Here is a 27,405-nt window from a genome sequence, read left to right as displayed (position 1 = left end):
TCTTTCATAGTCACTATGAGCCCTTGGAAATACTTTTCATAGCTGTAGCTGTTACCCATTTTAGACAGCAAAATTGCTTGCAAAAGATAACATCATTAAATCCTACTGGTGTTAAGTAAATAAATCACTGCACAGGCATTGTGGGGGCAATACAGATATCCACATTGCAACTTCATCCCATCTGCGTAGAAAGAATGTTAGCAGTGCTCTGCAGCTACTGTGTGTATGGTCTTTAGTACACATGGATGTAAAACCTGATAATAATGCTGCCTTCTGTGTGACAGAAATACATTAGCATGATTAGTGTTACTTAGCAGCCTTATCCATGACAGATTAATCATGCTTTTAGTTATAATTAATAAGTAGGTGACTGATAGGTACATACGGTACATTTCAAAAAACCCTTGTTCCTCTTTACACAGATTTTAAATCTGAAGGGCTGCAAAGAAGTTATTTTCTGAGAGGCAAGCAAGGATACAAAGAATAAAGGAAATGGGAGAAATAGTCTCCACAGCAGCAGAAACACTTTTTTTTGTCCTTATCAACTTCTCTCATAGGAGCAGAACACTTTACAGCTGATTGCTCTCACAGCATTAGGTGAACGGGCTTTTGACTACCTTTTAAACTAGATCTTTTCTATGATTTTATTATTCTATGAAACTTTTTTTAAACTAAATCTATTCTATGATTGATTCTATGATTCTATGATTCTATCTTCTGTCACAGACAGCATTTCTTCAAGGCCTTGCTGAGCACATGAAGAGTTGTGAGGCAAAGGTTTAATGGCCAAGGCTGTAATAAGGTTGGACACCTGCAGCCACAGGTCTGCTGGGTCTTGCAAAGGCAGGGAACAGCTCTGTGTCAAGAAATCAAGAATGATCATCACTTTGAGCATCCACATAGGACTTAAAAAAGGGATTCGTCACTCCACAGCAAATTCCTTGGGGGAAACTGAGCATGTAGGTTACTCTCCCAAACTCACATCTCCTGGAGATGTGTCTCCTTCCCATTGATTTCAGTAAGACTGTTGAGGAGCTGTTGATCAGAGCTTCAGCTAACCCATCTGTAAAGTGGGTGATATTAGAGTCCTACGCAACAGGGACGCTGTCAGGGTAAATGCATTAACGACTGTGAAATGCTCAGTTACGACCATAATAGGAGTGATAGGAGTAAGGCAATAGATCATTGGAACTGATTCTACATAGAAACATATGGTACAGAGGAGGATAAACAAGTGTATACGGAGTCTGCTGACAGGTGTGAGCCAAATGTTAGGAGCTGCATTCCAAACTGAGCAACAGTCAGCCTCCCATCTGCTACTCCCCAGGCTTCCCTACCCAGGCCTGATGTGCAAAATGAGGGAAGGATGGATGGAGCAGAGGTGTAGTTGAGATCTCTCAGGTGAAAAGCAAAGCATTTGCTTACAAATGCTTCCTTTTATTTAGGTCATTTCATCTCAGCAATGCAGAAGTATGAAGGTACACACCTGTCTTAGCACTGATAAATCAGGCTCCTTGCCTTATTTGCTAGCTAGAATACCTAGGGATCAAACCTCAATGCTTGCTAAAAGCAGATGACAACCCCAAAAAAATATTAATTGTTAATTGAATACCTTAAAACCAAAAAGGATGCAACAAAATATACATTCAGCAAAAAATGAGAGGTTTTTAGCTCTCTGAAGCATTTCTCTAATTGCAAGTGTTGCAGCAATTCAGATACGCTCTCCAGTCAGCACAAGGGAATAACAAGGGAGCAGTCAACCCACTCAAGCTGGAAGGAGCAGCTGCACAAGCAGTGAAAGCAAGGGCCCCTGGTCCCACTTGAGCTCAGTAGGGTGTTTTCTGTGCTCTGAAAATGAACTCTTTTCTCTGTGCTGACTCTTTCAGACCCTCCATCCCTATAGCCACACAGTATCTTCATCTGTTATCCCTGCACTTCTGTCCTTTGAATGTTTCTTCCATCTTTCTTATTTGTTCTGTATCTCTCCCTTTCTTGACTTCTACATCCCACCACAACAATTCCCTCTGAAACCTGGAACAAAAACTAAATAGCAATGGGACAAATAAGTCACCATAAAAGATCACCATTAAAGATTATTCAGAGCAGCCCTGTGGAGAAGGACTTTGGGGTGTTAGTAGATGAGAAAATGAACATGAGCCAGCTTCAGTGTGCACTCGCAGCCCAGAAAGCCAACCATATCCTGGGCTGCATCCAAAGGAGCGTGACCAGCAGGTCGAAGGAGGAGATCCTGCCCCTCTGCTCTGCTCTTGTGAGACTTCACCTGGAGCATTGTGTGCAGTTCTGGTGTCCTCAACATAAAAAGGACATGGAACTGTTGGAGCAAGTCCAGAGGAGGCCACGAGGATGATCAGGGGACTGGAGCATCTCCTGTATGAAGACAGGCTGAGGAAGTTGGGGCTGTTCAGCCAGGAGAAGAGAAGGCTGCGTGGAGACCTCATAGCATAGGGACTTTTCATTAGGAACTGTAGTGACAGGACAAGGGGTAACGGGTTAAAACTTAAACAGAGGAGGTTTAGGTTGGATATAAGGAAGAAGTTCTTTACTATTAGGGTGGTGAGGCACTGGAATGGGTTTCCCAAGGAAGCTGTGAATGCTCCATCCCTGGCAGTGTTCAAGGCCAGGTTGGACAGAGCCTTGTGTGACATGGTTTAGTGTGAGGTGTCCCTGCCCATGGTAGGTAGGTTGGAACTGGAGGATCTTAAGGTCCTTTCCAACCCTAACTGTTCTATGATTCTATGATACTGTCTCCATACTAGTTCATACCTGCAGGTAATGTGATAGTGTCCCAGTTCTCATCTCATTTCTAAGGTCTTGCAGTAATGGATGGGGTTTATTACAATAATATAGATGACTTTCAAAGGCCCTGATTTTAGAACAAACGTTTTAGAACTGATCTCCCAGAGACACACAATAGGGTGTAGAATTCCAGCCTCCTACATCTTGTTGTAAGTCTTGTTGGACTACTTGTACAGCTAGACCCAGACTGTCATTTCTAGTGATACCACTACAGGACCTCTTCCCTCCAGCTTTCATGAGTAACCACACATCTCAGAATACTGCTGCAACCATCATAGCATTAACCCAATGCTCTGCCCAGGTGTTCTTCTCTGTTCATACCCTTCTACCATTTCTTTGGTCTCTCACATCAGATGAACTGCTGGTGTTTATTTTCAAGGCCCTTCACTGCCCATCCCCAAATCATTCCTTATTATGATAAGCAACTCACTCGTCCCTCCAAGAAGTTCATTAAATCGATCTCTATCCTACATTAGTTTGGCATTCAGACAAGTGCCTGGTTGGGCATTTTGCATCTTACACATGGATGGATTCAGTAACTGTTCCCACTAAACAAAGGCTGAAACATCACTTAGTGGATTGACTGGTGCTGTCCCACTGCATGGTTGCCTAGTCCTCCTTCTGTTTCTATCTATCTGTTGTCCCTTGTCCTATGTGTATATTATAAACTCTGTCATTAAGGGACTGTCTAATTGCACTGCTCTGTGCAATACCTGGCATATTCTTAGCCTCTGACTATGGCTGTCAGGTATCAGAGCAACTTGAGCAAGAGGAGACAGCAATTGCTTCATTTATAATCATACGAAACGACAAGAGACAGCTGGACATCCCTGTGCTGACCTTGTTGCTTCAGTTACTCTTGCTTGCAATCACACAGGATTAAATTCTTGCATCAAAGAGACAAAACCTCCAGTATGGGGAGGGGAGTGTGTCTACGCTTGTGTGTGTGTACATGCACTCTGTTAAAAGTAGTCCAAGCCAAGCATAAGGTCATAGAGACAACGGGGACTCTTTCCTTTACAGACACTTAGATACATTCATACTTCCAAACAGGTGCAGAAGAAACTCTCCTATGCATCAGCTTCAGAGCCCAATAAAAATGCCTCAAATCCTGCCTTATCAAGTCAAATATCTTTGTGCTGTTCAGCAACATCAGCTGCCATACACTCCTCTGCAGGATGCTAAAATAACCCCTTCTGCTTCAGTGGCAGGCTGGAGCTGGGAGCCTTAGGAAAATCCAGGCTTTGGCTTATTTGAGGTTCTAACAATAAAAGGTTCCTTATCACATTGTTCATCAGTAAAGCCTTAAACTGAAGAGCATGTCTGGATTAATCTGTTCAGAAATACACTAGAACCCAAAAACTACACATCCTGATTTTCATGCCTCAACACCCCATACCCTAAGCCAACTTTAGGGACACTTTCAGTGCCTGTGGACTCACCTTCATGCCAGTCCTTTCTTCCACTTACAAAACCAGTTAGCATTATGTCAGAAATGATTTTGTCAGAAAATACTTTAGCAAGAGGAAATTTGATTTTCACTTCCAGGAGATGTCAAAATAAAAGCTTGTTATTTTTACTCTGTTTTTGAAACAGAACACTTTAATTTTCTATTAAATGTCAGCTCAGGTTTTTTAAACCAAGAAATGGCACAAGAAAAACCAAGTTGTTCTCTTGTTTTGAAAGGTTGACAGGAAACAGGAACTTTTTTTAGCAGTTAAAAACTATTTGCTTCAAGAATTTGGAACATCTGGAGAGAAAGCAGTCAAAAGAATCCTTAGAAATTCTTGTAAAGCAGCACTAGGTTTCCAGATTTTGATACATGAAGCAAGTGTAATTCCTTACCCCGAACTGTCTCCAGTAGGACACAACACAGACAAAGCATGAGGACAAGGAATTAGTTTCCCTTTTTGTATATGGAAACTCAGAGTCACCAAAACAAGTGACTTAAGCACAGCTGAGACTGAGATTGTAATACAATGATATATCAGTTAATAATAAAGCAGGGAGAAAATCACTGCATAAACACTGAATGTATGATTAATTTCCTTCCTCGATATGGGCACAGCAAGACTCTCATTTCTTTCCAAGGTATGTTTGCAAAACATGATGACACAGCCTTAAAGTCATACTTTTCTGGAGCTGAATGAACTATGGCTTGGAGCCACATGAAATCTGTTAGACAAAAGCAGGTCAAGAGGCTGCCATTATCAATATACCTTCTTCCTCAGTAACAGTAAACCCCCAGCACTTCTGCATCACATCAGCTCCGGGATCTTACAGCCTGTGCCTAGCAATGCATCCTCCCATATTCCTGTGTAAAAGCAGTGGATGAGGTGAAGTCATCTCTATAATTGTCCCTGGCATGAAGGTGAAACACAGTTAGAGCCTTCTCCTTGGTGAAAACATGAACTCCACTGAGATGCTGCTACACCCAGGGGTAAACAAGCATAGCTTTCCTGAGTGGAGACCCTGGGATCCTTATCTGGGGATGGTTTGCACCATTTCCAGAACAGAGCTGAGATAATGGTGTGTAGCAAGACAGTCCCTAATGCTCCCAATTACCTCCTAAAAGCTTTGCATGTTGCTAATATATCTTTTGATATCTGGCAGCTGTGTGAAATTTTGTGGAAGCTGGTGGGTGTTGCAGTCACTTCGTACTCAGGATACATGTGAATAACTTTAAGTTGTCTTTTAAACATCTTAAACATCTGGATTATAAAGTGCTACTGCACCAAAAACCAGTAAAATAGAAAAATAAAGTGTTCATGGTGTAGCAGAGCAATTAAATGTGATCATTGTGGAGTAGTAGAACAATATCCAAAGAAGCCCCCATAAACCATCTGTAGGGTCTATGAATAGTGAGGACCGCTGTATAGGAGATGGAACTGTTGGAACAAGTCCAGAGGAGGCCACGAGGATGATCAGGGGACTGGAGCACCTCCTGTATGAAGACAGGCTGAGGAAGTTGGGGCTGTTCAGCCTGGAGAAGAGAAGGCTGCGTGGAGACCTCATAGCAGCCTTCCAGTATCTGAAGGGGGCCTATAGGGATGCTGGGGTGGGACTCTTCATTAGGGACTGTAGTGACAGGACAAGGGGTAACGGGTTAAAACTTAAACAGTGGAAGTTTAGATTGTATATAAGGAAGAAATTCTTTCCTGTGAGGGTGGTGAGGCACTGGAATGGGTTGCCCAGGGAGGTTGTGAATGCTCCATCCCTGGCAGTTCAAGACCAGGTTGGACGAGGCCTTGTGTGATATGATTTAGCGTAAGGTGTCCCTGCCCACGGCAGGGAGGTTGGAACTAGATGATCTTAAGGTCCTTTCCAACCTGAATTATTCTATGATTCTATGAAAGTCAGTTACCGACTAGTGACCAGTATTTCTGCTGAGGCATCTTTTTGACTTTTAATCAGATGAGTGCACTTAAAATACTACTTTTTATCTCCTCACAATATCTGGCACAGAGTGTTTGTTTAAACCCAAGTTCAGAAATCACTATAATACAAGCACGCACAATAAAAGTAATGTTTAAGGTGCATGACTTGTGTGTGCAATAAGACTGAGCCTGGAAAAGTTATCTCCCCACTTCCAAAGCTCTTGGGGGAATTAATAACATTCTTCCAATGCATCCTGAGTGGCAGTTACCTTTTCTCCCTGTTTTGTGTGTATTGCATGGCTCCTAATGGGAACAAAGCCCTGATCAGCATGCACAGTTACGTCCCACCAGCAGGCTCTGCAGCAGAGCAGCAAGGCAGCCCAGCTTCCACCCTTTTCTGATGCTAAACGAAAATCACCTTGATACCAGCAGCTGAAGCCACTATGCCACAGAAACCATCTCTGTTTTAGCAGGAAAGACATCAGAGTAGAAAACAACTCTCCAGCAGAGCTTTTCGTATGAGGGTGGTCTAGGAACAACTGGTCACAAGCTTTATTGGCACACACAAACTCCTACAAGTATGAGATATGGAGCACATCAGTATATTGAAGGGATGGGGGCCTCAAGCATGGAAATACTTAGAAATGAAAGCATGGAAGGATTTGCCTTAATTTCATTTCCCCTTGGGGATGTCTACAAATGTGCAGAAGGACACACACTCCCTCTGTTACCATAAACCCTTAGTTGGCATTGAACTGGAGCTGCTAATATTCCCCTCTTAACCTCTCAGGCTTAGCAGCTTGTTAACCATAGCTGTTCAGCTTGTTTGATGGAGCTGACTCACTCAAAGTGGGCTCAGTATGTGGGTAGAGTGAGTTCACATCTACTGCAAAATACCACATAAATATATCCGTGGAAAACAGAGCATCAGTGGGAAGGTTGGGGTGTTGCTGAGAAACACATCTCCCCAAGTATCTCTCTTTTAATATTCCAGTATCTGGGGCTGACAGGTAACTCATACACCAAGATACCGGAGCTGAACTCTGACATCTATTTCAATAAGCCCAGGCAGTTCCTGCTATTGCAATTGCAAAGCACCTAAAAGGATGCAGGAACAGCTTTGGAGGGTCACACCACAGGTCCACCTAACCTGCACTATGGCTAGACTGGTGGTCAGAAACAAATATGAAGGAGTATAGGCTTAAAGCATCCCTCATCCAGAAGACCTCCTTGCTTTGCCCATTGAACAGACAGGGGCTGAGTCTGTATGGTACTCTTGAGGTTGCATCTGCTTCTAAAATAAACCACGCTTTTAAATAAGTCCTGTGGCAATCCACAGGTAGACCCTGAGATATCAGAGACAGAGAGAAATAAGGACAAGGAGCACATTCTGCAGGTAAATATTCTTTTTAACAATTAAGCAAATGTAAAACCTTTAGTGCTGCTGATCCACCTTGTTTTAGTGGAACAGCAAGAGGAAGGCTAGGAAGATATCTTCTGGATTACATGTGAAATACAGTAGTTGGCAATCTCACTTGCTATGTCATTATTGAAGCTAAATGTTCATAATGACCCATTCTGCTCTTAAAAATCGATAATATAGGAGGTGCAGTTCAAATAGTCCCATTTAAAGTGCATGTTTCAGATCACTCTTACTGCAAGATTTTAGTTTGGCCAACGCAGTTACAGAATGGATTGCTATGTACATTATATATTATGCAAGTGATTAGTATTTTTAATAAAGAAAGGTTCCTTTGTCCTGAAGCTTGGCAAAAGCTGCATGGTTGCTCTTCACCTATTCTTTTAACACTGGAGGATGAGAAAGCTCTCTCGGTGACGCAGCCATCAAGACAAGCTCTGATGCAGACAGCTAGCGCAGCATTGAATTTCCTTCCTGCAGTACTTCTGCAATAATAGCTGATGTAATTTCTCAAAATGTAGAAAAAATCGCAGGAAAACATGGTACTTTTCTCACCCACATGTAGCTACCTTCTATTCATTAAACAGAATTATCACTTTGTTAACGTAGATGTGATTTATATATTACATGCCCTTGTGAACCTCAATAATGACAATCTCGCAGTCTCTAAAGAATTGAACTGCAGAGCACAGGAGTGGGTTACATAGAACCAGTCCAGCTACCTCCACAGTAGTCCATTTTAATCTGCTTGTTATCTTTCTCTTCAGAGGAAACTAGTTATTAGACTTTGGAGCAGGTGCCGTTTGTTACTATCTCTTACTCCAAGTGGTGTTTTTTCTGTCAGCTGCAAATCGTGGCAAAGACAAACCTGAGAAAGTTAACACAGAATATAAACTCCAGCAAATGGTTTTGGTTTGTTTTTTTTTCCATGCAACACATGGTTGCATTTGTATTTCCTTATTTGCAAAGCACACAGGACACAACATCACGTGTGATATGCATCTTGGGGTTTGAAGTGATGGAAAACATCGGAGACCTAAATCTTAATGAGACAGATATTTCCAGCCAAACGTTGCCCTGGTTTGACAGCAAGGGGTGAAGCAACACACATGATAACAGCTGCTTTAAGGAACAAGAGTTTTTCTCCTGCACCTAGGAAGAGTCAGGGTCAGCTTCTGTTGGTGTAAAACAGAGGCTGGCTTGACTAAGAAAAGTGTTAGGGTTTAAATCAGGTATGTGACTGAATCTCAGCGCAGCTAAACCTCACTTAAACTCATAATTTCTTTCTAGAAGAGGCGCAGAATGAGCTTCTGCAGGAGTTAGCTTGCTTTGTCAATAGCTGGATGACAATGAGGCACTACCTAGTCCCACATTGACATTCCTCTTCACAGTTTCCTACGCTATTTCCAACACTCATCTCCTGCCTTTAGTGTCATGAGTGATGCGTGATGCTCAGTGTACCCATTATCTCCTTCGCTAGTAGGAATAAAGCTTTTTATGTTGCAATCCACCAGCAGCTGATCAAATATAAGCTGGGCTCAGCACTTGTTGGTTCATCCTACCCAATTTTCCAAGAAGGCATAAAAAATTCTGTGAGGTTCATTGACTGGGAAAGTGGGTTACAGGCTGCCCAGCATTTTAGGCTCTGTGGTATGGGAGCCATGCCTCAGACTTCTACACAATGGGACTGAAGACCCAAATAGCTATAGGAGTTTACCAGGAAGAGTTAGGCATTTCACAGTGTGACTCAAATAAATGAGAACAGCAAATTGGGAATAGAAATGCAGGATTTCAGCAGCTCTTTCTGAGAAAGAAGTGTCATTTGGTCCTGCACCACCAAAAGTGATCTCTGCTCAGGATCATTTTATCTGAATCCTCTGCAAGGACTAGCATGCTTGAGCAGCTTTTTACATTAGAGGCTTGAAGAGCTGCTGTCTTTTTTATTGTAGAAGAGAAACACTTGGGGCACTGAGCAATGACTGGAAGCCATGAAGCTCTCTGCATGCAAATGAGCATGCTAAACAGCAATGAGTGATCCACCTGCATCTTCTCCTAATGGCTATGGACACCCAAATTGTTTGACATGGAGAGGAACAGGTTCAGCTGGAAAAGCTGAAGACCCCTCTCTTCCCTTAAACCTACCAAGATGTTGATGACATTTTAAAGATAAGGGGGAAAATTATCTAAATCACATTGGTCAAGGGAATATTAAAAGTATTTGATAACTCCAGCAGCTACAGTAACCTTGAAGCTTTCAAAAAAGTGGGACACAGGCAAAGAGAATGAGATTGGCTGTCTCTTAGATGGGATTGGTTGCGTGGACCTATACCTTTACTGTCTCCCTCCCTTTTGTGTCCTTTATTCAACATTTCCAAGCAACCAGTTTGTGGAGTGCCATAAATGAGAACAAAGGAGATGGAAGGAAGTTCAGATGCCTGTAGTGGGATGATGGAGCAGAGCAGTGCCAAGATCCTCAGGCGCCACATGGCTTCCCAGCCCTGGTGGTACTTTGGAATGGGTGGAAAAGTGTCAGTATGCTATTATGCCTCATCTAGAGAACAGTCCTTTAGGAGGCAGCCTGCAGCCAGTATCAATCTGGCTGGATAAATAAGGGGCTTCACGTCAACTGCACATTGACCTTCTGTGTTGCAGGTGGTCTATTCTACTGTGGTCCACAAAAATAAATGACTTATTGGTTCAGAAGGTAAAGGGAAACAATTAAGTTGTCCAGACCTTTCCTGAAAATGAATATTCATATCTCAGAGGCATATAGTGGATCAACATGGGAATATGTGCTCCAAGAAAAAAATCAGAAGCACATAAGAAGGAAGAGCTCCACTAAGCTGAAGCATTGTTTTTTGTCTGTTTTGTGCAAGGCTGTGTTTAAAGTTTTAGGGGCTGATGAATCTAGAAGCCCAAAGGTGGTATGACTGCTACAACTCCATGTTCTTGAGTCCAACCAGTAGCGAGGTTAAGCATGTATTCCCAATAGTCACACATACACACAATTGTTATATATACGCATATACGTATATGCACATGTGCTTCACCAGCTACACAGATCAACACAAGGAATACAGCACTCATGCAAATTATAACAGCACCAACAACCTCAAGGAACCACAGAGTCACAGAAAGGTTTGGGTTGGAAGGGAGCTTAAAGATCATCTAGTTCCAGGGACACCTTGCATTAGACCAGGTTGCTCAAAGCCCCATCCAACCCGGCCTTAAACACTTCCAGGGATAGAAATGCCCTCTGTTCCTGACCAGGATGAAAGCCTGTTATGGGAAAATATACATACAAATATAGACATAGATACATAAACAGTCTATATTCCCCAGTACCTGGCCTTAGACACCCAGCCTACCCATTAACTATCCCTGGATCCCCTGGTCTCACAGTTGCCTCACCCACAGGCAGACATGATATTCAATCTAGGGAGTGGCATGGAAGTAACTTTACAGTGGTAGTGCAATAAGGAGGTGCTGTGCCCAAGAACACTTGCTGCAGGCTGCAGCTTGGAATTGATGGTAGAAGCCTGGATGTTCCCTCAGATGGGACTAGACACAGAGCAAGCTCTGTAACCCAGGGCAGTCCTCAGCAGTGATTCAACAACCAGGGGAACATAGCCTCAGAGGCTTTGGATGGTTTTCTCACAAAAACTGGGGGCAGCATCTTAATTTTTAATCAGACACTTACATTATGACCAATGTGATTTGGTCAGAAACTGCCCAAGAGTCCCTGTAGTGCCTTTAAACAACTTTAAAAAAAAAAAATAAAAGGACACTGCAATAAAACTGCATACATTGGCAAACAGTACAGTGCCTTGACTACAACCTCAGCATCAGCAGCTTTTTCACTGCTGAAGCACTGATGTTACTCCCAAATGCTTGGGATGGGAATTACCTGAGGTGACTTTGTAATACCATCTGACTAGTGCCAGCTTCTAAAGGGATGACTACTGTGTAATCACAGTCCTTGGACTGGCATTTCAACTTCCCTCAATTTGTTTCCTTCTCCCTTTCATTCCAAAAGTAAATACATGTTGCTTGCCAGATTTTTCTATAGAATGTCTGATCTCATGATACGAAAATAAATTGATCTCTAAGCAGCCATGTTCTGCCTTCCTTCTGCCATAACCAGGCATATCTAGGTTCAGACTCACAACTGGCACAACTAGTGACATGGCTTGAGATTTGAAAGCAATAGTTATTAGTTGCTGACAAAGTTGCCCCCCAGCAGCTGAACTGTTAGCACTGTGTGCAGGCTTAGCTGAGGCATGGATTCATCAGACTGCTTGGAAACAAAGTGCACAGTTTCACTGCTGCTTTAAATCAGCTTAACCTGGCATATAGGTGAAGAAGAAACAGTTGTGCTCACTACTCAGTGCTACTGAGAGGTGTTCTCCTCTGTTCCACCCTTGTGGCCATCATACAAAAGCAAAACAATCAGGTCTGTTACTTAATCACACCTCAGATACCCCAGAACAGGTGAAAACAAATGAGATGTTTAGTTTTAAACCAAATTAGTTCCTTAATCCTGGCTATTGCATGGTTACGCAAATGCTTAGTGAAGACAAGAAAGTGGGAGGCAGGAGGAAAGCAGGATCATACCCTCTGTAATGGTATGAACCCAGAGTGACCATAAACCTTCACCATAAGGGGACTATAATCCTCCAGCTGAGGAAACCTGCAGTATCATACATAGTCCTGGTTATGTGGAAAGGAATTCATATAGATTTATGAACTGTCCTCTTCCCCCTTTCCTTCTTTCAAGCTGTCCTTAATTGCAAGGTAAACCACTCTGGATTAAACTGCTAGAAAATCTTTCTGAAGGGCCAGTTAGGTTTACACCATGGGTCAACCTCTCAGTGACAGCTCAATACAAGGAAATCTTTAATAACAGATATTTAAGGTCTGGCTTCTCCTCCTACACTGGAATCGGTCAAGTGGAGCTATGCTTATGACTGTGGATGCGCTCTGTTGGGGAGCGGCTCTTAGGAGAGATGCTTTTCAAAATGATGAAGAAAAGGTCTATTCTTACTGGTTTACTTGACTTTTTCTGTGTTTTAATATTTCCTTCCCATAAGCAGCATCTTTTTCAGAGTACACAACCCTGTCTGAAACAGTATGAAGTTATCCAGCCTATACACAGCAGTGCTCGTAATCTACTTGATATTTCCCACTGGCAAAATAAACCCATTTATTTCTTGACTCATCCTTTCATCAGCTATAATCCCGTTGCATATATTATTCATAGAATGATATGAATTCAGAAATATGTATCTGTGGCCTTTTTTAAATCATCCTCACATCAATCTTGTTTCCCTCCACTCTTTAAAACAAGGGTTTCTCTTTCAAATTAATTTTCCACTAAGTCTCATTTCATTTCACTTTCTATAATCTGATATGTATGGAGCAGAACAGGGAAAATACTCAGCTCATATTTATGTGCAATTAAATGGAAGTCATATATTCATGTATTTTATAGATGTCTTTAATTTTCTCTGTAAAAGCACCTTACCACACTAAAACCCTTTGTGAAAGCAAGTTTATGTCTCTCAAATGAAAATTTAATCTACCAAATCAACATACAAAGCGGAAGTCTTTATTACTTTTTACCACACACCAGCTTTTTAGACCTATCAGTGCTGGTACACACAATTATCAAGTTCATTAACAATTAAAGAGAGATGTATATACATATATCACAAAAAAAAGCCTTAAATAAAATTGAGACTCCACACTTTGCAGTGGTATAACCTGGCTCCAAGAGGTATCATAGTCTGGTAGACACAAAGTGGCTCCATAGCCGAGGTCCCACTGCACCACATGTCTAGTATGAACTTAGAGAAGACATATTTACTCTGTGTCTATTTTCTATAAAGTAAAATGGGCCCTCTAACACTTTCTAAAACCCCTTCAATATGCAGGATGAATATTCTTCACATTTATGACTTTTTCAGAATCCTTCTGACTGGATAACTTCCCTTACCAACTTCTGCATCAAGCATGCAGCTTCTGTCTGAATCATAGGATTCAAGCAACAGTGAATTTAACATGTCCCTAGACCAGTTTTTTCAGTGTTCAAATACAAACACTGAGCCTTATTCTGGCCTAAATTTGTCCAAATCCAATCCATTCTGCAAGAGTAAAATTATATTTCTTACTACAAAAATAATCTTTGCATGGAATGTTGATCATCTTAATCTTGTAATTCTTAAACCTTCAATATTTAATTTAATAATGCACCCAATCCAAAACAATTTCTACTTTGGAAGTGCAATAGAGAGAGACTGGAACTCTTTGAGCTTTGAATGTGAGACTGGGTACCTTTCAAAATTCACATTATCCCCTTCAGTTCCTTAGCCTCTTTTGGGACATGCACTTTGGGCACAGTGATTTCCAGGTGGAATCAGTCTTTGCTCTAATCTAAATAGAATTATTTTTTTACTCTGTCCAAAGCCTTTAAATAAAAGCTACCAAGTCACTTTTGCTTACTGCTGAGGAAATACAAAGGGCATTAGGGTTATCAGGAGAGTAATCTCTATTTCATTGCTTTAATTTCTATATTTTAAATTTTCATTTCTTAAGCCCTGATTGCTCGTGACCCTTTGAGGTAAGAGTTGTCACCCTGACGGATTTATGGTTTATTCCTGCCAGATCCCAGATTGTATTTTCACCATTTCCCTTCTCTAAGTAAAATTCCCATTGACTTTTGATTCACTCTTCTTTCCTTTATCCCGCCTTGTCTTCCCCATCACTCTCACATCCCATCTGCTCTCTTCAGCACTGCCAACATCTTCCAAATGATGCCAGTCTAGCTGGAACTGCAATCTTAAAAAAGTCTCTGTCTCTGGAAAATATCACTCCTACCTGTACAAATAAATGCTTATATGCTTGCCCTTTTTGTCTACATGCTGAGGAAGAAAGTAGCCAACCAGACTGTGCTTGGAGTCAGACAGGTTTCTCTCTCACTGAACTTCCACTCAGTACTATTTTTCACAAAGAAATATGGAGATTGGGTATCATAGAGGACTCATCCAATTTTTCTTTTTACCTTTAGAATCACAGAATCATAGCATCAAGTAGGTTGAAAAAGACCTTTAATATCAAGTCCAACTGTTTAATGTCATTATGTCAAGAAAGGGAGGTGACACAATAAAATAAGCCATCAGATGTCATTTAATTCATAGTCTTGTTTTTGTTAGGCTCTGAGGGCCGGGGAGGATGCAGAGGTTCATATGAAAAGAAAATAATAGCAGGGGTTTGCCAAGATAACCAGCAGTTTTAGGGAGTTCAGGCCTCCTGTCCTGCTGCAAACCTGGCTTTTCTACTGGGAGCTTTGTCACTCCACAAAGGGACCAGCTAATTGCATCAGCACTCTTTCTCTCTGCATGTAGATTCAACTCTGCAGCCCTAAGGCCTTCCAAGTTTGCAGCTACTGAGCAAAGCATAGAAAACAGTATATATTTTCAAGGTACTAAAAGGAAATAACTTACAACATGGCTGCTTTTAAGAGAAGAGAAGAAAAACATCAGTCAACTGTAAGTGGATCAACATCTGAGGATGGAAGCACTGATTTCTCTTTGTCAAATAAACCACATGCCTGTTGTTGAATAAAGCAACTGTCTTTGTAGACCAAGGCACATGAAAGAATTGTCATATGATCCATTGTAACTATTCATATGTGTTCTTTTCTCCTATGGAAAAGGATAGCACCGGATGAAGGAGAGCACATTTGATGCTAACTGCCTTAAATGTAGCCAGGGATGGACAAAACAACTTATTCGAGGGGAAAAAAAATCCTATGATGTATAATTCAGTGGTCACAGTACTCTGAAACAAAAGACACTGGGATTGTTTTCTCCAGATATGCTTTATTTTTTGCCCAAGTCCTTCCAGTTAAGACAAGTCCCCAGGGATAGAAGCCCTGTGACAATGTCAGTACCTGGCTGATAGCAAAAACCAGAGGCTACTTCAGGGTTTCAGTTTTCCTTAAAAATGTACGAAGGAGCTAGCAGCCTTAGCTGGGGAGTCATAAAATATAACTGTGTAGGAAAATATGTATGGTGTCCAACAAGAACTGTTTGTACTTCATGTCAAAAGTCTAGATTAAATCGTACCCTCTCCATGGTTTTTTTCCCCCACCTGGATGCAGTTGGAAGGTTTCTTTTTCCATTCATCTGGGAAACCTTTTTTGAAAAGAAGGGTTAATATTCCTTCTTTCATATTTTTCTTAAAAAAATATGAGTAATGCAGGGAAATGGCTGTGCCCCCTTTTAAAAGAAGAAATGCAAACAGATAAGGATGTAAAAGATACTAGTGATATACTAAATCTGTCAGTTTTCTCAGGCAAAAGAAGAAAAACATGAAGATTTTCATGAAAATACAGAGCGTGATGCACTATCTTGCCAAGAAAAACTTAGTGTTGTGAGCCCATCTTACTGAATAAGCTGTGAACAAGTGGAAATAATAAATGCAACTTTACCCAATTGCTTTATTAGCAAGCAAAATATCACCCTAGTCTTTCAAACTGACAAAAAAAAAGGAAAAAGAAAAAGAAAAAAAGAAAAAGAAAGAAAAAAAAAGGAAAAGAAAAAAGAGGAAAAAGAAAAAAGAAGAAAAAGGAAAAGAAAAAGAGAAAGAAAAAAGAAAGCCAAGATAAATGCACGAAACAAGCTATTCTAGAGGGAGCAATGGAAAGTGTGACTCTTAAAACCTTAAAGGATGTTTCTGAGATTTCTACAGTGGCATACAGACATGTTAGATGGAACAGATTTCAATAAAGACTTCAGGATTTTTAGGCTAAACAACTCAATGGGCTGTGTAACATAGCTTATGCATCAGCACAACTCATCATATCAGTAATTAGAGGCACACAATTGCATCTAAATCTAAAGATCAGCTGCAAGGGCAGACAATTCAATGTTCCTGCTACTGCTAAGAAAAGCTTGATAATGCTGGAACCACGGTGCAAATGGAGGAAACCAGAAGTACATATGCTCATTTCCATGGAAATGCTTTGCATTTGCATGCTGCTTCAAAGATTACTGGCCTAAGGATTCTTCTTGAAACTGCTTGTGAAACAGCAACATTTAAGTCATCTGGATGCTGCACTTCAGGGCATATCATGTGAAGTTATTCAGGTGAACAATGATTTTTAGTACCTTGTGCTCATCAGACCTCCAGATTTTCAGAGTGTTTTCTAAAGATCAGGCCCTAAGAAGTACTCAGATTGAGCATTCCAAAGTTAGGGTATAGTTTATCACCAAACTGTGAAAACCTAATTCAAATCCTATCCCTGCCTTCTTTTTAAAGCATTTCCATGTTCCCATAACCAAAGCATCTCTGTACTTCTAACAGCCCTGCTTTGTTGGGAAGACTTATCTCCTATCTACAACTGCTGGGAAAACAAGATGCTGTTAGAGTATCTTTCCCAACACATGAGCAAAAGCCAGGCAAGGAAAAGACTGAAATCCAACATACCCCTCTACCCTACTTCAAGCTAAACTAATGCCCTGAGTTCCTTTATATTATGTGCCTTCTTTAATGATTTCTGAATTTCTTTATGCAGTCCTCCAAAGATGTAATCTGATTGCAGTTTCTGTTCAAACTTTCTTGTGATAACTGCAGTGAAGCCTTGATATCATTGTTTAAATTTATCCATCTGAAAGCTTCATCGAAATGTTATTATCCTGACAAGAGTTTTTCTAGATGGGGTTGATGAAATTAACTGAAGAAGAGAGACACAAATGAAGATTTTAATCAAGATTAATACCTGCTTTGTTAAGGGCTGACAAGATGTATGAACATAATGATGTTGTCATCTATTAAATCTTTTGATCCTAAAAAAAGAACGAAGGCTTCGGCCCTGCCTCTGTTTTGATGAGTGTGAGAGGGCTTTAATTTGGTGGGGTAAGCAGAGTGTTTCTCAACATTTCTGCCCAGACAGGAGATAAAAATCTGCTTCCAGAATCCCTGGGTACTCTGCAGAGATCCTGCAGACACAAGTACTTGCATGTAGGATCTGTGTTGCTGGTATAAATTGAGTCCCTGAATGGATGTTTATTAGTAGAAGATAGGGGGAAAGTCTGTGTCCTCCAATCAGGGTCCAGTGTCAAGGAGGACCAACTGTTAAGCTAAGATCTTAAAGTACAATCTGCAGGTCTCTCTAGATCATTTCCATCCCTCATAACTGATAATAAATTCAGTGATCCCTTTCTGAGCTTGATGTTGATAATTCCCTCTTACCAGTATCTTCTGCTTGAGCAAGGTGTCCTCTATACATAAGACACCTGCATCTACTCTCCCTACAGCATCTTGCCACCTCCCTATTCCTGCATGGCATATCCAGTTGTCAGCTGAAGAGCCGTGCTCACCCCGTAAAGCTCAGGCACAAAGGGAGAACTGAGAATGTTTTGGAAGGCTGTTGATTTTGTTTTCCGAACACATCCAGTTGCTGACTTGAAAATGTCAGTGCAAACTCTTCCTATACTGCAGCCTTTAAGTTCTCTGTCTTCAAGTTAAAGAACAGACATATAACCCTGTGCTGACAAACAGCTAACGGGAGACACCTTGGCAGCGAAAAATGGAAAAGAGCAGCTGAGGTTGGAGGTGTAACAGCTTTTATTTGGTTTATGTGGCAAGGTTTTGGTAATGAGAGGTGTCTTCTGTGAGGAGGTGCCAAGAGCTGCCTCCATGTGAGATGGAGCCTGTTGCAAGACAGAACTACCTTTGCCCAGAGCTGAATTTATCAATGATGTTGGTAGTGTCTCTTCCATAACATACTTAAGAAAAGATAAAATAAAGCTGCACAACAGCAGCTGGAAGAGAGTAATAAGAATATGCAAAACTATGCAGACACCAAGGTCAGTGAAGAAGCTATGGCTGGAGAAAGACTTTCCTTACAGTTGACCTACTTCATCAAGTTTCAGACTCGTACAGCTTATCTCTTCTTCCTCAGATGTTTCCACCCCCTTTGTGATGTCAACCCAGCCATGGTGTAGCCATAGCTCAACGCAGGCATAAAAATCTTTGGAAAGAAAATAGAGGAAGGGCAACAGGACTGACCGAGTAGCTGTCAACAAGGCCATTCACTACAAGCTATAAATGTTTCTGAGGGTCACGAGGAAGGACTGAGGTCTTCAGTCCTTTTCTGTCCCTCACAACATGTGAATTACTGAGCAGAAACTGCATTCAGGTCACAGCAAGACAGTGAATTGCATTTGTGGAATTTAAAGCATATTCAGCCTCTCTGCAGAACTGCAGGCATCTGCTTTTTGTAGGTTTGCATAGGAAGTCAGCATTGAAGTAGCTAATCCTAAATGAGTGGGGAAGCACCACATGAACATAAACACAAATCACTGCGCGCCACTCTGTCCCAGGGTTTACAAAAAAAAAGCATTAACACTGTTTTTTAATCTTCAAAAAGAAATTTTTTTTGTCAATCCCCATCATTAATAGACATGCTTTTTCTTTTACAGCATTTTTGAGCGATGGCTGAGAAGACACAGGCCCATGCTAGAAGTTTACCCAGCAGCCAATGCACCCATTGGGCACAATCGAGAAAACTACATGGTTCCCTTTATCCCCCTTTACAGAAATGGAGAATTTTTTAAACCTTCAAGAGAGCTGGGGTATGATTATGAGTACCTGCAGGAACCAGGTAATGTTACTATTTGGGTAAATGTCATATTTCCTGCTTATAACCTTGAATACGTCTGTAAAATGAGAAGATATTAAAAAATCCTTCTATTCCTGTTTTTCCCTGAATACAGTCCCAAATTGTACCTGCTGATTTTCATATTTCTGGTTGATGTAGAGTCAACGTGATGCCATCAGAAAAGTTCCAGCCAAAAATCAGTCACTGCCATCAATGTTATCTGTCCTACCCTATTAAGAGCAGAATCTGGTCCAAATGGTCAGCTTGTGATCAGAAATGGGGGGGAAAAGTGCCCTTAAATACCCAGAGTAAAATACACCAAAGGCCAACACAAACTCTGTGCAGCACTTAAAACAGTGATCCATTGACTTTGCTCTTGCCCTATGGTTATTTATATGACCACAACTTAATATTCATAATGCTAATTTCATTAAATCAAAATGAAATTTGCACTGTTTAGTTATGGGTTTGACTTGCATTGCTGTTCAGAGGTAGTTTTGTCCTGGCCATCTTGGCCATCTTCAGGTACAGGGAGGACAAGAGGCCCTTGAGGCTGTAGCTCATTCAGAACCTTAAGTAAACCAGGTCTCATGCTCATGGTGGTGGACCTCAAAGTTTCTCTTGAGTAGTACCAGTTTCCTTATTGTTTAAGGGAAGGGTTAAATTCTGTTAAAGGTAAAAATGTTGCCTGGAACTGAGGATTGCTCAGATACTCTGGCTCAATCCTTTCTAAGACTGTACCACTGGAATGATGGTATGTATCATTGGAATGATCAGACATGTCTCTTAGTTCAACATGAAGTTCAACTTAGTTTGAACACTTAGTCCAAACCTTAGTTCAAGCACTTAGTCCAAAACTTAGTTCATCTCTATGTTCAACGCTACCAAAAACTACCCTGGATGTGGGATGCAGTTATCCTTGCAAAACATTGGCCAGTGAGAATGTAGGTTACTGGGCATGTTTGTTTTCCTGTTTTCCTGCAGAAACATACTGTGAACATGTCTCTTCAGTTATAAGGCAATTAAGAGCTGAAAGCCCAATAACTATATTGCAAAAGCATCAGGGACATTTTAGCAATGCTAGCATTCCCATAGCTTCCTTCTTGTCTTTATCAGAACAGTATCATTTCTCAGGGCATCCCTGCCTTTCTGACAGCTTGCATAGTAATGGGGGTGTATGCTTTCTGCATACTTGATAAACAGTCCAATCGTGCATTTAGCTTATTCCTTCACTTCTCATGCAATATGTAGCATGTGATCTAGTCACCTGGAAAAGCACATTTATAGGTGAAATGAAAGGAATCTGTAGCTCTCCAGTATAATTGTCTAAGGCTGTTTTAATACCATAACCCAGAGACAGAACATGCTATAAACAATTTGGCCAACTCCAGACAGAAAAATAATCTAATAAATGCTTCAAATATTTTCTCAAAATTATTAGTTTAGTCATATTAGTAGCATTTTTGCGTTTTTGTTCATGTTGCCATAATTTAGTTCCCAGTGAAGACCAGTAATATTGATGCATATTTCTAATGAAAGCCATTAGTTTCCTAAATTCACATTATTCGTATTGTACAACTCAGAAGAAGTGCCAAATACCATGACTTTCAGAAATACTGAATCTGGAATAGTTACTGCAAAAGGAAGCAAATGGTAAAATATTTAGCATTTAAGAATTCCCTTCTGTTTCCTCCTGGTCTCTTCCACACAGTCCTCAGAAAATGAAATTCTTATTAAATTCTGCCCATGTTTTTAGCACAGAGGTAAGGAAATTAGTTCCTTAATTTTTCTGAAAATTCAACATGAAGACTGAAATTCACCATCATTTAGAAAGCCCAGATAATCCTCAGGCATCCTTGAACCCCCTGCTAATCTCGCTGAGTTTAAGCTATTTCTTATCTGAAGGGAAGACCCAGTTACAAATGGAAGATGGCTGGAACCTCAAACTGCAGATGGATTTTCTCAGTGCTCTAGTGTTTAAACCCAGACTTTTCTTCAAGTAGGAGTGCTGGATTCCTGTTTAGAGGAACAGAGGAGTAAACAGGAACTTCTTGGTAGAGGATCTGAAGCAGGAAAGATTCCTGACCCTCCCTGAAAGCCTCTGAGTAGTCAAGAGAGAAGAGAAAACCTATGAGTGGCAGCCAGGAGTTACCAGGCAAATAGATCTGGGTGGTCAAGAATAGGCAGCATTTCATGTTCCAAATGAGGAGGAAGAGGAAAGGCACAGGAAGAGGACAGGACAAAGTGAGGAATGAGCACACAAGACCTGGCTCCATTCTTCTGTTCTCAAGATCACGCTTGTCTGCTGTTAAAGAAAGCATCTGGCGGAAAGCATCAAAAGCAGCAGTTCTGAGTTACAGCACCAGTGACTTGGTAGACATGAAGCAGGACTACAAAGAGCACGGTGAGGCTGACTGCAAGAAACAAAACTTGGAAAAAAATCCAATGAGAAAATGGCATTTTAATGCTAAATTATATTATTGTTGTGCACCTGAGGAAAAGCTGATGCCTAGAGCCCTGCTTCCCACTGAAAAGCAAATCAGTGTATGACATTATGTTATTTTAATTGCAGCTTCATTGATTTTTATGCATATGGCAGCCCTGAAGCAGAAGTGGTCACAAGCAGTGTGTGTGGAAATCCATCCCTCAGGAATCAAAGACACACATCACAGTCTAGTTACTGGGGAGCTCATCTGAGCAGAAACAGGAGCAGACACCCAGTTTGCCTTGACATGAGAACCATGAGCTGTTAAACTACCACAATTGGCATGGCTTACTGAAAAAGAACATTTGTTAGCATCAGTAAAACGATTTGGAAGATTAATGGCACCACCTAGCAATAAGCCATCAAAACATTTTTCTATGGCAAGATCTTTTCCAAGTACTTATATTTCAGGTCTTGGGCAAAGACTTCCATATTTTCTCTTTCTTCTAGAAATAGTAATAGATAAATTTGCAGGTGCATCCTTGACTTTCCCCCAGAAAATCTCCCTCTCTCCATGGGAACAATTTGATGACCACTACCTGTGTGGCTGGGTGAAATCAGGCAGCTACCCAAGGATAAACCCAGGAATCTAACCATCAGTTGCAGTTTTTGGAAACCTTAAGGATCTTTGACAGGGCAAAGCACTGGATGAAAGTGTTTTGATTACAACGTAGAGGGCCAGGTTGCTCATGCGTGTGTTGTAGGAGGAGAGCTGAGATCCAGAATCAGACTGCAGCTCCTATCTATTTCTGGTTCTTTACCAGTTTAGTTGCAAAATCACATCCCAGAGAGTAAAAAAACGTGACAGCTGGCAAATATGATACCATCACATTTGAGCGGAGTCTCTCAGCTCAGGAGCACATGCTGTTGGCCGCAGTGTGAGAGGGTGATGTTATGTGTATAAGAGCCTATGATAAAGTAGTGACAAGCACGACAAAATGTAAATTCCAGGACAAAAGAAAACAATTAAAGGTGACAGCCCTTGAAAAATGCTGGCTTGGGAAGTTGTTTACACTTCTGAATTAAATAGAAGACCAGAAGAGAGCATTTTGTCCCGAGGTTCTCTTCAGGCAGAGATAAGGAGCTGTAGATTAAGCTTGATATAAACAGGAGTGAGCCAAAGAAAACAGGATGCAAAAATATATCCCTCAGAAAAAGGAACATGAGCAGATATTTTGGTGATTATATAATGATGCTTAATGGAGGAGCAGGAATATGGATTTTAAAGCTAGGGGGGTTTTGCTTTGTTTTTCTTTTTTCTGGGAGCTATTTAGCAGTAGGGGACACACATTGCTTCACCTTAAAATTACACTGTTGTGCATTACACTGTTGTGCTTTCTTATCCTCTCAATGAATTCCAGGAATGCACGCAAACCAGACTGCCTGGCATTTTTGAATTGTATTAAAAAAAAAAATTTGATGTATCAAGAGTAAGAAATTATTTGTTGCTGTTACCTAGAGTTAACACTGTCTTTGAAAAGAAAGAGTATGTCAAGAGTTGTCTGCTAAGACCATAGCTGAGGTTAATTACTGCTATTTTCCTATCAGAAAGAGCAAGATAAGGAGATGTTGTTGGTGTTAGTCACTAATGGTAGGGTAGATATCAAGCACCATCGTGACCTGGCTTCCTCTTGCTTTGTCATGAGCCTCTTGACTAAAAGGGCAGTTTTAATCGATGTTCATGGCAGCATCCAAAGAGGATTATAGTTTGACTCTAAATACATAAAATGGCATTGGCTAATGTCTCCCACAAAGCACCTACGGTTCCCCATGACCACATCACTCCCTTGACACTTTTCCCAGGTTGTCATCAGCAAACACAGTTGCTGCACTCTTGGGTCTTGCACAAATAGAGGTTGAAGAATTATGGTAACAGAATACTTGAAATCCCGGCTTGCATGATTTTGGCTGGCCAGACAGTCCAGTCATAGGTTTACTGTTATGTAGAATCACAGATCAACAGATTATGGGGTGTCCTGGGGTGTTCCACCCTCTGACACCCAGGAGTTGCCATGGCAACTTTATGACAATAATGCCAAACACCTTTTGTGCAGTATAAAGAAATAGGCAGTAAATGCCACGAGGTGGCTTTTGGCTTTGAGTTAATTACAAAAACTGCAGGCTGAAGGTAGAGCAAGAGAAGGGCATGTTTGACTGATTATCAGGATATAATAAAAGAGATTACTCCCTTCTGTGACATCTCATCATCTCAAAATCATGTTATGTTTTACCAGGAAGAAGTTAGCTCAGACTTCCAAATAACATTGATGGAGGAGAGAGTTGGTTCAGGAAAAAGGTATAAGATGTCACTTAGAAAACCCTCATGTCCCAGAAAAATTCTGCAAAGAAGATAACTTTGTGATCATTCTCTTTTTTTTAAACATTAAAACTCTATCAAGTTCCTGTTGCATATCAATTTTCTTTCATCATTTACACGCTTCAGTTTAGATAGCCAGATTGTTTCTTATTTAGACATGTTTGCAATATAAGAGTTGAGTTTAAAAAAATGGAGTTACAAAGTTAAGAAATGCCACTATTAAAATTGTCTATATACCTGTAATTCACCATCTACCTCTACATACCTGCATTAATTGCACACTGTTTCTCCCCAGAGCCCCACCTCATTCACAACACAGCATAGGCAGCATTCTTTGAGAAAGAGAAGTCCAGTCCTTTTTCCTTTTGATTTCCATTTTCTCAGTTAAGCAGTGTGTAGCCTAATGTATGATTTATTGCATGTTTTTAAAATGCTATCCTGAAGATGTTTCCTCTAGCACTTTTCTTCGGTGCCAATCACTATAGCAGCTGAGTCCTGAAGAAATATTAATTTACATTCACAATACAGAGGATTCAGTGAATGGTACTTTCCTCGTTTGACAGATGAGAAATGAAGGACTGAAGAGATAATGTACCTCATACCCAGAGGTTTATGCAGCTCACTCAGAAACATCAAGATCCTAATTTGTTTTGTAATTCTTAGTGTTATATAGCATTTATATGTCAGAAGTAGAAGGCTGAATATGCAGACTCTTGCAAATAGCATCTCAGAATACAAAGTTGGATTGACTGGAAATTGAGGACCAGAGAATTAGCATCCAAACGTTCCCCAAAGTGAAGTTGAGTTGCAGGAACAAACAAACTGTATTCGGTCTAAACTCAGCATAAATTGGAATTACATCTTATAAAGTGATTCAGAATTCAGACTTCAAGTGCTAAGGATAGCTTAACCTTAGAGGTGCTGCAAACCAACAGCATCATTCCAGAGCACAGTGCACATAACAACATATGCTCAGAAGCACCATGATCCAAGAATTTATATGGGATTACTTGTCTGAGCACCAGTGAAAATGCAAGGTGGCAGGAAGATATTTAAAGATTTTGTAGGTATATACTACACTAAATACAGTTGAGTACATATAAATCAGTTTGGGTGCATGAACACTGTTCTAGAATAAACCACCACAGGTGGTCCCAGAGAAGGTGAGATTTTGGGTTTTTGTTTCCTAATAGCTAATAATTGCAGCTAATAATAGCAATTAAAGCTATTAATTGAGAGATGTAGATTCCAAATCCTCCTTGGCCCAAGTGCACAGGTATCCATTTCTCAAATTCAATCCAACAGGTTGTTGAGTGAATGGATCACATTCCAACCACTATCAGGAAGTGAGAGCCCTGTTTGGCAGGGTTTAGCTTTCATAACTCATTAAGCCGTAGCAAGAAAAACAGAGAAACAGACACACAGATTCATACCACGAAGCAAGAAGGCAGCTGGTTACCTAACCAATGAGAAGCTGCCCTGGATTGACCAAAGAAGGAAGATGTCTTGTGCAGAGTGACCAGAGAATAACTGTGTGTTGCCTCTCCCCACACAACTATCAAATCAAACAAGCAGGGGGCAGGTTCAAAATTAGTGAAAGGAAGCCTTTTTTTCCTCACTTGACATGTATTTAAGGCAGGGATTTCCTTGTTGCAAGAAATTGTGATAAAAGTTCAAAGAAGAGCTAGAAAAGCTGATGGAAGGGAAAAAAAAGTCCCCCGATGACTATTATATACAATGACACTACATCTGGTTCAGGAAATCCCTGAGCTGCAAACTGTGGGAGGCTGGGTAAGTACTGTGTGAAAGGATTGTAATAGGCTTGACCCATTCTTGAACTCTTCCTGGTGCTCTGCTTCAGTTATTGCTGACAACAGGATGCTGAGCTAGCAGGACCTTTGGCCATATGGTATCAGACTTCTTGGTTATAGTTTTTCAGTTTTGACAAAAACCACAAAGAGCACTGGGGACAGTGAACTCTGTTCCTGCCCTTTATATGAAGATTGAGAAGCAGACTATAAGGGCTGAAGAGATTTGTTGAAAAATATTTGTGACAATTTCTATCAATGTAGTTTCTTTTGATCAGCCTCCCAGTATTACCCGTCATGCAACTTCTTTAAACTACCAGCACATTGCACCATGTAAAAGGACCTTCTTTCTTGTTTCTTCTCTTTCCTTTCCAGCACTTGATTCTTTCCAGGAGTTTTTAATACCTTACCTGGAGCAAGCCCGTCAGATCTGGGCTTGGCTGGTTGGAGCTGCCGTGATTGGAGGCATCATTACTGCTGTGCTCACAGGGCTCATCCTGGCCTGCCGGAAGAAAAGAGGAACTTCTGAAGAGATACAGCCCTTGCTCATAGAAAGTGAAGATTACAACAATGTGTCTTATCAGTCCAATTTCTAGAGGCTTCTGGTATCTCAGTGATGCTACTAAGGTGCTAATCAAGCATGCAGTGTTTGATTCACGTTTGCAAATACCTTGTTGAGGTGTGCTGCATAAGCAGGAGGAGCAGTCTTGCTCCTCAAGCCCTTTGTAACCTTCATGTTGTAGTATCTTATCAGATCCACTCCTACAAACATTTCCCAGATTCAACATAAGTTACCATGCCACCCAAAGAACACCATGTATCCCCTCCTCTTGATTAAATAATGGTCCTATGAAACCAGACTGGTTTGTGTGGTGCTGGCTTTAATGTAGAATTCTCTCCTCTTTTATTTGCTCTTTCACAGCTGTAGGACCCAATCCACACCCAAATACATATGTTTGGTGTTCAGATTTAGTGATAGGTGTCCAACTGCACCATCAGGGCTACCTCTGTGTTTGAATGTAAGAGCAGAAACAACCCTTTATTTTAGCGAGCAAAATATGTGGTGTCTCTGAGCAGAGTGAATGATCCATAGACACATTTTTCTTCTAAGATAGAAATATTTTCCCTCCAGCTCCTGTAATGTTCTGTTTGTCTTTGACTGAATGCCGGCAGCCACAGAAAGCAAGCTCGCAAAACCCAATTCTCACTTGTCTCAAATGCTGCAGTTAGTCATCTTATATATCAGCTTGTATTCAGTGGAGCTGAGAGGGGTTTAGGAGATGAAATCTAGTCTCACTGTGTCCACTCTTGTTCAGTTTGACTTAACAATCATTTATATTACAGTTGACTTTTGGTTGCTTACTATGTATATAGCCCATACAAGTAACCTATACACAGCAAAACAAGTTGTGGCGAGTTGACCCTGGCTGAACACCTACCAAAGCCATTCTACCACTTCCCTCCTCAGCTGGACAGAGGAGACAAAATATAACAAAAGGCTTGTCACTTAAGGACA

At 40.9% G+C, this 27,405-nt stretch overlaps 1 protein-coding gene across 1 annotated transcript in view; it reads left to right on the top strand.

Annotated features, from left to right (window-relative positions):
• The window catches only part of TYR (tyrosinase), a 50,251-nt gene extending 23,541 nt beyond the window's left edge, over positions 1 to 26,710 (top strand). Inside the window, exons 4-5 of the mRNA XM_057399028.1 lie at positions 19,101 to 19,282; positions 26,265 to 26,710. Coding sequence (XP_057255011.1) covers positions 19,101 to 19,282; positions 26,265 to 26,485 — 403 coding nt within the window. The 3' untranslated portion in view covers positions 26,486 to 26,710. The remainder of the gene's footprint in view (positions 1 to 19,100; positions 19,283 to 26,264) is intronic.
• The last annotated feature ends 695 nt before the right edge of the window (positions 26,711 to 27,405 follow it).

This window comes from Pezoporus wallicus, unplaced genomic scaffold (genome assembly GCF_028554395.1).
Source record: "Pezoporus wallicus isolate ANWC-B61680 ecotype Strahan unplaced genomic scaffold, APGP_CSIRO_Pwel_v1 contig_3876, whole genome shotgun sequence".
NCBI lineage: Eukaryota > Metazoa > Chordata > Aves > Psittaciformes > Psittacidae > Pezoporus > Pezoporus wallicus.
Note: the sequence above shows the minus strand (reverse complement) of the source record. Positions and strands in the feature narration are given on the sequence as shown.